The sequence below is a fragment of the Talpa occidentalis genome, unplaced genomic scaffold (genome assembly GCF_014898055.3).
Source record: "Talpa occidentalis isolate TD23 unplaced genomic scaffold, MPIMG_talOcc4v2.1 talOcc4.4, whole genome shotgun sequence".
In the NCBI taxonomy this organism is placed as follows: Eukaryota; Metazoa; Chordata; class Mammalia; order Eulipotyphla; family Talpidae; genus Talpa; species Talpa occidentalis.
Window position 1 is genome coordinate 102,711,367 of NW_023604295.1, and position 9,809 is coordinate 102,721,175.

The window sequence follows — 9,809 nt, forward strand, 5'->3', positions numbered from 1 at the left end:
CCAACATCAGTGTGCATCAGAGTCTCCTGAGAGCACCTAAAACACAGGTGGCTGGGCCGCACCCAAGAGTACCTGAGATCTGAGGTGTGGCCTGGGAACATGCATTTCCATTCCCAGAGTCTGTAGGTGCTGCTGGACCAGCATTCAAGCGTGGGGGTCCACTGACAAGCACACCAGCAGTGCCTGGCAGCCAAAGGACATCTGGTCAGCCAGGTGGCTGACAGGCCCTGGGAAAACAGGTTTTGACACGCTTGAAGTTGGTTGTCCCCAATCAGAGGGATGGCGTGCGAGGCTGAGTCCCTGCAAGGCTGATTTCCTGTTTTCCTTTCCAGTGTAGTAAACCAGGAAGAAAAGTCATTTGCTATTGGGGTACAGTTCTTGCTGATGCGCCTTCTGGGTAAGTGTCTGAGGAGTGGTCCCCTTCCTGAGCATGGCCCCAGACATCCAAGGGTGCTGGGGTGCAGGGTGGGACTGGGGAAATCCCTGCCTCATCTCTGTTGTAAAAAGAAGCTGTGCAAAATCAGCACAACAGCAAGCACCTAGGTGAGCAGTTTCCCGTGAGGTCAGGAAAAATGAAAAGCAGACCCAGCTGAGAATACAGAATTAAAGGCAGGTATTTTTTACTTTTTCTCTGAGAACTCGCCATAGAAACAACAACAAAACAACCTTTGCATTCCTGTCTCGGTCAGAAGGGCAGCTGAGCCCAGCCTGGCTTCCTTCCCACCTTGCAGTTTACACCTCCTACACCTATTAAGCAGTTTTTCCACATGGGGCCCTCTGCTGGCAACCCTGCCTGCCCGCAGGCAGCCCAGAGCCCAGCAAGCAACGGAGCTGTGCGCAAGTTGGGCCTCTGCACCAGGAAGGCGAGCTCCCTGTGGGGAACAGGCAACACCCAGCACCCTGGGGTGCATAGGCAGGGAGTGGGGGTGCTGTGGCTTCATCAGCACCCCCTTTTCCCAAGCACTTTTGACATATCAGGCAATAAATACTGGGCACTAATATGAGCACCTCACAGCAACAGGGAAGTAATTCAACTGTGGACCTATTTATGAGGATGCAGTGGGTGCGCTGCAGCAGGGACCATGCGACTGCGACAACAGGACTTCAGTTACTACCAAGACTCACTTTCCAACCTTAAATGCTGAAATCCACCGTGCATTATTATCCAAGACCCAGGTCCCTTCTCCACCCTGCTGTGGCTCCATTATCATTCTGGGGCATTGGTGACTTCCCATCTGGGAGCCTTTGCAGGCCCTTGATTGTGCCAGGGTGGATGATGAGGAATGAACCAGCTCTTTTAAAAGGGCTTTTTGGCCTCAGGCCCCTTGATCCTTTAGACCCTCTCCCCTGGAGCAGAGCCCTTTGGACCCTCTCTGGCCCATAGTACAAGCACAGAGGACACCAGGCAGCAGGAGCTACCCCAGTGTAGAGAACTAATACTCATTTAGCACTTGCTCTGGAGCTCCACTGGGAAGGAAATCTTGCATTCCACACAGCCAACCAGGGGTAGGGACAGACCCTGAAGAGCCCTGCCCCACTTCTTCCAGCCACCTTGAAAACCAGCTCTCTCCTTCTGCTCAAAGCACTTGCTGCCTTTGTTTTTTTCACCTGAGCTCAGATAACTAAATGTGGACCACAGTTAGAAAACCCAGGCCAGGAAAGATTCCTTTCATCACCCCAGAATGCAGTTCCACCCTGTGGTAGAAAAAAAAGGCTTTTGTAGCTACAAATCCAGGCAAGTTTAAAATTCCCCACTGGGATTTGTTAAAATTTTTTCTGAACTTTGTTTCTATTTAGGGAAGTATCATCAGAGGTCAGTCCTTGTGGCTGGTTTCCATCCCCCATTCACCTGGAGACTGGGAGCAAACAGGGTCTGAGTGGGGCTGGTGGTTCATGAAGGTCCCACATAGGACTGGAGCCACAAGCTAAAGCTCCAGAAAAAAAGGGCTCCTGAACAGTCTGAGAGGCTATGCTCAGTATGGTGGTTCTAAGCAATTGGTGGCCTGGCCTGGGTATGGATCGAAGACTAGCCACCCCTCCCCAGTTCACTGACTGCCTAGAATTTCCACTACTGACACAGGCCATTCTGAAGACTTAACATTGGTCAGGCATAGTCCCTGGGCCAGCTTTGGGGAAGTTGCTCTGAACAGCCAGGGTGCTGTGGGTCTAAGCCAATAGGGCAGCTCAGTGTACCAGAAGACAAGGGGTTGAACTTCTGTAGACTAAGCTCCAAAGTCCAGCCCTGACTCTTTTGGCTAGGTGACAGTTATCTCCTCAAGCTCATTCGCCTTGCTGTTAAAATGAGTGCACCCAGCCACCATGAGGACTTGAAGAGCCCACGGCCTCAAGAGCCTGCCACAATGTGGGGGTCAGCATGTGGCCTCTTGGGACAAATCCCAAGTATGGGAACTATGTTTTTGTCTGATTGGCATCCAGGTGACCTCTGTGATCCTCTCTGCCCTGAGAGGATGCCTCAGGTCTTTTTTCTCTTCCAAGCCTTCTTGTGAAGGAGAAAGTGGCCTTCACAGAGAGCTAATCCTCCTCCAAAGTCACTGTGGTCCCCAGAGCAACACGGTGCTGTTCTCACATATGTGCACCAGGCAGGGTGCTGGGGAGCGCTTACTCCTCACCCTGCCTGACGCCTCACTGCCTGCTGCTCCAAGTAACCCTTGGTTTTCTAAATTCTCTTCCCACTGGTGCTAGCCTGGCTGCCATCTCCTGCCCTGTATGGCCTCACCATTGACTCCGCCTGCATCCGGTGGAACGCGCAGTGCTCAGGGAGGCGAGGAGCCTGTGCCTACTATGACAATGACAGTCTCCGAGATAGGTGGGTGCCAAGGAGGCCAGTGTCCAGGCCTCAGTCATCTACTCCTCTCTGTGGGTAATGTGAGGACAGGCAGGCTTCCAAGGGAGAGGGCCAGGGGCCCACTGCCATAGATAGGTGCCAGGTCACCTGTGACAGACGTTTCAGGGCTCAAACAGCACTAGCCAGGAGCTACTCTAGAACCTCCACTGCAGCCCCCGTAGACTGTCAAGAGGGACATCAGCAGAAGGTTTGGCATCAGCACAGAGCCCAAAGTGGGAGGGGTGGCTTCATCCAAGAGAGAAGTCATGGTTGTGGAATGATGCCAGGCTGGCATCCTGAAAGGCTGTTCAGAAATGCCAGGCTGTTCAGAAAGAGGTAACCCCATCATGGGTCATGGCCGAGGGAATCAGGGGACCTGCCTTAGTCGACCCCAGCCTAGCTGCACCACTTCTGAGTTCTGCACCCCTTCTAGCCACCTCACCTGCTGCCATCACCACATAGACTAGAAACAGTGGGCTGCATGGAGTCTGGAAACAGGGTAGGGTGGTATAGAAGGCCCAGAGGGGGACACCATGAGGGCAGTGATGGCGCCCCTCTTTCTGGCTGTGCTGGGAGGACAGGCCCCTCCAGGCTGGCTACTGTGTTATCTCTGGCCCTCTCTTACTCCTGAGTGGGGAGGTGAGGACTACCATGTGAGGTGTCCTGGGTCTAGTTCCTTCCCCCTTTCAGGGAGACTTGTACCCTGTTGTCAAAGGAATGAGAAAAATGGCCCCACCTGGGTGGTGATGGAGCCTTACCTGAGGGTGATGACCTAGTCCTTAGGCCAGTGAGGGAATGACACTACGCCATGCCCTTGCCCCAGAACTCGGGCCACAGAGCCTCTCACACCCCTCCCCGGTCCTATGTCCTCTTGCCCCACAGGTACCTGGGCCTGCAGATGGGTTACAAGGCACTGGGCACACTGCTGCTCTTCTTCACCAGCTGGCGGGTTAAGAAGAACAAGGAGTACAACGTGCAGGACAAGGCTGCTGGCCTCATCTGACGCTTGACCCTGAGCCGGGCCACTACCTTGCTCAGAGAGTGGACCCTGCCCACTCTCATATGCCTGTAGTTACTAATGTTAATACAGCATTTCCTTTTCGTTTTTTAAATAAGAAAGAAAACCCCATCACCATTTGCCTTCCCTGCCTCCTCCTCCTCCCAAAGGCCCCCCGAGGGTCGCAGAGGACCGCCATGCACCTTGGCTGGGTGGGCACAGAGCTGGAGGACCAGGTCTCTCCTGGCTCCTTAGGAGGAGTCCCCACATGCTCAGGCTCCCCTCAATACTGGGTCCTCCAGCAAGGATGCCCACTGAGGCAGCCCCTGCCCCTCACCAGCTCTGTGGGGGATGGTTTACTAAGTGGAAAGGGAAAGGGGTTTCTGCCCAGAGGAGAAAGGGAGTGGGCTAACCAGACCCAGGCAAGGGAGGGGGGCCTGGCTGTCGTCCCCTTTGCCTCTAGGTTTGGCATCAGTACAGAGCCCAGGAGGGGCTGGTTCCCTTCCCGTCAGATCCTCGCCTCCCGCCTGGAAGCAGCTGTGTTAGGAAGTATAGCCAGATGGCCTCGCTCAGTTCCCCACCCTTCAGCACCAGAACAGGGACTAAGACACCCTGAAGATGGAGCCTCCACATGCTGTTCGTGTTAACTCTAGACCCTTCTGTATGTTGGTCTGTGCATGTTTGTCCACGTGGGAGTACATTTCAAACTGAGAACCACACCATGATGAAGGCCCGAGGAAGATTGTGAAATGGTCCTGACACCCAGCTGCCCACCCTCAATATGTGGGGATGAGCCTCTCATCTCAGAGTGATAGGAACACCTTCCCCAAGTCTCTCCAGCAGCTTCAAACAGACTTTCCTATCTGGCCTTCAGCCTCTTGGCCAAGTGAAGAGAGGTGGTCTCCAAGATGGCAGAAAAGTGAATGATGAAACCGAGGGAATATCAGAGCCCACCAAGCTGGATGGCGCACTGCGGCCCACAAAATAGAAGCCAATGAGGTTGACTTCCTTGGTGTCAAATACACTTGGTATATATCAACATTTTCTAAGCCTTTTCTCACTGCCTCCAGAGAGGTGGGCATCCCCTGTGGTCCTGGGTCAAGAAATGCTGCTGCTGTGGGTAAAGGGTCAGAGTTATAAGTCAGCAAAGAAGGCCTTTCATCAACTGATCTTTTATTTATTGGAGATGGGCTTTGAGCAAGACAATGCCAGTACGTGGTTCTCCACCAAGCTTCCCTGTGATCTCCCCTCCCTTCCATCCATCAATACTAAGGCCTCCTCCCAGAGTGTTCTCAATGAGGGTGAAGGAGACACAGCAAGAACCCAGAGATTGCCAGCAGGATCCTGACCCTCCATGCCCCACCAGTCTGATCCTTTGTGCCTTTGCAGGACAGAGTGCTCACTCACCCAGCCCCTGGGGCAGCTGGCCACTCCTCTTGGAAGAACCCTTCAGAAACATTCCAGAAGCCACTTTCAGAAAGGTCATATATGGCAGTGGCCACAAAATGTGTGTCAGTGGCCAACCTGCTGTGAGATGAGGGCTCTGCGAAAACTATAATTGGCAACTGTTTCCAAAGCCACTAGACTTCTTTCCAAAGATCTCCCTTAGGAAGGGAGGCTCCATGCAAACTCACAGGCCAAGTTCAGCATTTAAAATGGTTCTGCTTGGGGAATGTTTCCCTGCAACTAACCCTGGTCCTTTTTGCTGCAATTTAAACAAATTCTGAAAACACTGCCTTTAGCTGAGCTCTTGAACAATGACTACAAACCCTCAGATTCTGGAAGATTGGTTGTCCTCCCAAGCCTTTATTCTCTTATGATATTGCTATTAATATATTACAGTTTTGCTACTGATAAAACTTGGTCATGAATTTGTGCTATCAAGTGTCTCTGTCAGAGAGCAGACAGAACCGTCTGGCCAGAGGCAGTGCCAGTGCACAGCCTTCCAGGGCCTGTGGCCATGGGAATCAGAGGTGCTGCAACTCTCCACCCATAACCCTGGTGCAGGGTCCTTCTGATCACCATCAGAGCCGGTGGTGCTAGATTCATGGAAGCTGATCACTGCCCTTGAGTTTAAAATCCAGAAGTGGTGTTGGCCATGACAGGCAAGTCCACGATAACAAAGTAGAAGTAGTATCACAATTGTGATTGATCACTTGGTCACAGCCAATACTACTGCTCCCACAGCAAATCTTTCCTTCCCATTGCCAGTAGAGAATAGAATGGGGTCACCTTCGTTTCACTTGAAGAACAAAGCTGAACAAACATCCTTGAGTCTTTGGTTATCATAGAGCATGTTAAAATGCAGATTGGCAACCCCTCCACCTATCTATCTCCAAGGGCCCAAAGAGGACTCCCAAAGTGACACTTGTAACTGGCCCCTCATGTGAGGCTGATGGGGGTGGTCCTGTAACTCATGTGGTGGGTGCAGCACAACCTTGGGGGATCTCACTTGCACACAGGCCACTGAGAAATTTAGACTCACTAGGCCTCTGGTAAGTTCAAATACGAGTGAGGGATGACAGGAGAAGGGGAGCCTGGGGATCTGACCTCCTGGGAGGCTGCAATCAGGAGCAAGTGTGCGGGCAAAGCCATCCAAGAACTCACATTTATATTGGGTTCCTATATGCACTGAGAGTGGAATTCTTACTCTATGAACTTGAGAGTGCAAAGAGATCAGTTATCTCTTTCAATCAGTTATGTCTAACTTCACGCCCCATCCTTCTGACTGGCTGGAAATTTAGCATCAACCACCATCTGTGGGTCAGGTCCCCAGGGCCATCAGCAGATCCATGTGTCCTGCCACTGTGCAATTTTTGCTCCTTCCCAATCGGAGACCCTTAGTAGCCCTGGTTCTCTCTTGAGCCTGGAAATTTTGGAAAGGCCAAGTCCCAGGGTGAGGCCACCTCCTGTGCACACCCAAACTATGCCTCCTCCCCATCCAGGCCTTACGGGCCGACCCTCTGCTCCACTCCCTCCCCCAGCCCCTCAAGGACTGTACAAATAAGCCAAGAGGGAAGGGTCTGTAGGAACATTTCTATCCCACCCTTCTTTGAATCTTATTGGCATAGGAAAGGGAGAATTCCATGAGAATCACACCCCTATCTCGATAAGTCATCTTTTGAACCAGTGCCCTCTGGGGCAATCCTTACCACAGCCCTGTGATAGCAGCCAGATTTATCTCGAGGCCTCATTCGAAGATGAGGAATCTGGAATCAAGGAAATAACCATCATGGCCAACACCACGTAAATTACAACCGACTGTGCCTAGACCCAGGTCAAGCTGCGCAGCCCACTCCCCTCCAGCCCCAGCTGCCTCACTGAGTCAATCGCACATTGACAGGAGGTGGGGGGGCCTGAAATGGGGGAGGCCCCTCAGTTCCCAGTGAGGTTCACAGACCCATGGGAGGGAGGGAGGGCCATGTCAGGAGGGTAAAAGAGATGGGAAGAACCAGGTAACCCATGTTCTAGTCAAGTAGCAAGAACATTACAAATGTTCATTAAACAGCCCTGTAGCACCATGAGCTAAAGGACAGTCTTGGGGGAAAGGGACAAAGAGGAACAGGCTTTCAGGAAAAAAGACTTTGAGACATCTGCACACAGAGAGACCTTCAAGGGAACACCCCCACCTGGTGCCGGGTTCACAGATTTATGCTTAGGAAGCAAACAATGCCATAATTTTCTCTAACTGCTCTCAATGAGGGGGAGGGGTGCATTTAAGCTGGGGCTGAATCCTATCAGTATCAAATTGACATTAAATATTGTGTCTATTATATTACAGATTCCCAGAGAGATTGGCGGGGACACTGTGTATGTGTGTGTGTGTGTGTGTGTGTGTGTGAGAGAGAGAGAGAGAGAGAGAGAGAGAGAGAGAGACCCAATAAATCCAAGAAATACCTTTAAAACCATAGGAACTAACTACCTGGGTGAAATGTGCATCTGCCAATAAAGCCAGATTTATTATAATCTTTCATCACAGATTAAATATATAAACAGGTTCTGGGCAAGCCCCTGGAAAATCCTAAATAAGATACTTTTTTTTTTCTTCCAGGACACACGCTGCTCATTCATCCTCTCTCCCCGAACCCCACCCCTGCAGTGTGACCACACAACACAGGGTCACTCCACATTGCTAAGTCCCTTCCCCCTAGGTACCTGCTACACCATGATGACAATAAGTGAAATGAACACAGGTCTCTACAGTTAACAAACTCGTATTACTGGTAAATCAGATACCAATTTGCCACATGAAACAACAGGAGTTCCTAAAGTCCACTGTGGGTCTGGGTGACTCCAGGGCAGTGGCCTGCAAATGGGGCTCAGTAATCCAGTCTGCTTGCATCCTCACGTGCCTCCATTGCATAACAACCTGCCACAGTTGGTGAGTCGGGGGCAGAAAGTCCTTGAAGATCTTGCACTTACTGTTAAGTAAATGTTTTGATCCAGAAGTATCACATTTCACCGTGGTAGAATGTCCCTGCCATGGAGGTGGGGAAGGATAATCCTCCTGTAAACTCAGAAGAGACAAAAAGCAGCTGTAGAGGAGCACTAGAATCTTCTACCACTGGGGCCAATCTCAGGGCACATAGGCACTCACTAGGATATTTAAGTCAGCTTTGAAATAGGGCTGCTGGTGGCAGAGGGGCCCAGTCAGGAAAAGTGACTCAAAGGGGCAGCACCTTTGCTGAATTCCAAAGTGTGAGGAGATGATTTCCAGTCAAGGTCTAGGAGGCCTGAGGCAGTTTGCAGAGAGGTGGGGAAATGGGAAGAAGGTGGCTCAGAGGAGGCAGAGAAGGGGTGAGTGCTGAGAGAGAGAACAGGATCAGGGAAAGTTTCTCTTGCGATGGGAGAGATTTGTTGGACAAAGGGCCAAGGCTGAGCAGCTGAGAACAGTTGCCTGAGCCAGGTCCCTGAGAAGGAGTGGAGAAGCTAATCCGCAGTGGAAGACTCACTCCCAGAGCTTCCACCAGCCTGGAAGGCCAGTACGACCAGTCCTAGGCTACAGATGGAGCCCAGTTGTCACTTGGGCCTCCACTTGTTCATTTACTTCTGGATATATATGCAGACGAAAGATAGCAAACACGCGGTCCCTGCCTTTTAAGAGCACATAATTAGGAGCAAGAATAAGATATTAACACAGGGGACAGTGCAAATGCTATGAGCTGCTTCTCTTGTGAGAGCAGAAAAGGGGTTTGACCTTGGTCTTGAGGGATGAACTGATTTCAAGAGACTACTCAAAGGTACAGGAGAAGACATTCTAGGCAAAGGTAAGGAAGCAAGAAAATCTGTGTACATTCTAATAACTTACTGGACACAGGGCCCATGAAGAAGAGCAGAGTCTAGGGCTGGACAGGCAGCTGGGGCTCAGAGGATCCTGGGTGTCTTGAGGATGGGCTGACAGCAGGCTGTTATTGATGGCACTATCCTGTCCTGGTGCCTGGGTCAGTGCCCATGCCCACCTCTGCACAGTCAGGATCTAGAAAGCCTCAAAGCTTCAGCCAATCTGGGGCAGGGTCCTGAGTGGGCCATGTTACACTCTCAAGGAGCAGTCCCAGCAGTGGGGACTCCCAACAAACTCACAGGAAGCCCTTGCATGCTTGGCCACGCAGACATTTGCAGCCTCCCTCATGGCTTGTGTTTCCAGGCTGCTCCAGCCAAGGGTGGGGTGGAAGCTGCTCTGTTTTCTGCCACCACCTTCCACCTCCTCTCTCTCCCCTTCCTAGCCCTGGTGCCCCAGGCTTAGAGATGGGAATCAAAAAGACTCGGTTTCAGGGCAGAGTGAGTCTGCTAACTCAAACAGGCTTCTATTCAGACCCCCAATGTGTTGCTAGCCCCCTTATCTTTGCTCTGTGGTCCATCAGTGTGGGATACCCATCAAGTTATGCATATCCCCTTTTATGTATACCAAATCCATCAAAATGACCTTAGAGGTTTCAGGAGAAACCAACATTAGTTTAAACCTCAGTC

General features: G+C 51.5%; 1 protein-coding gene across 1 annotated transcript in view; it reads left to right on the forward strand.

Moving 5' to 3' along the window:
* SLCO2A1 (solute carrier organic anion transporter family member 2A1) overlaps positions 1-5,704 on the forward strand; it is an 81,132-nt gene extending 75,428 nt beyond the window's left edge. Inside the window, exons 12-14 of the mRNA XM_037525967.2 lie at positions 333-397; positions 2,704-2,827; positions 3,728-5,704. Of these exons, the coding sequence (XP_037381864.1) occupies positions 333-397; positions 2,704-2,827; positions 3,728-3,848 (310 nt within the window). The 3' untranslated portion in view covers positions 3,849-5,704. The remainder of the gene's footprint in view (positions 1-332; positions 398-2,703; positions 2,828-3,727) is intronic.
* Positions 5,705-9,809: the final 4,105 nt, after the last annotated feature.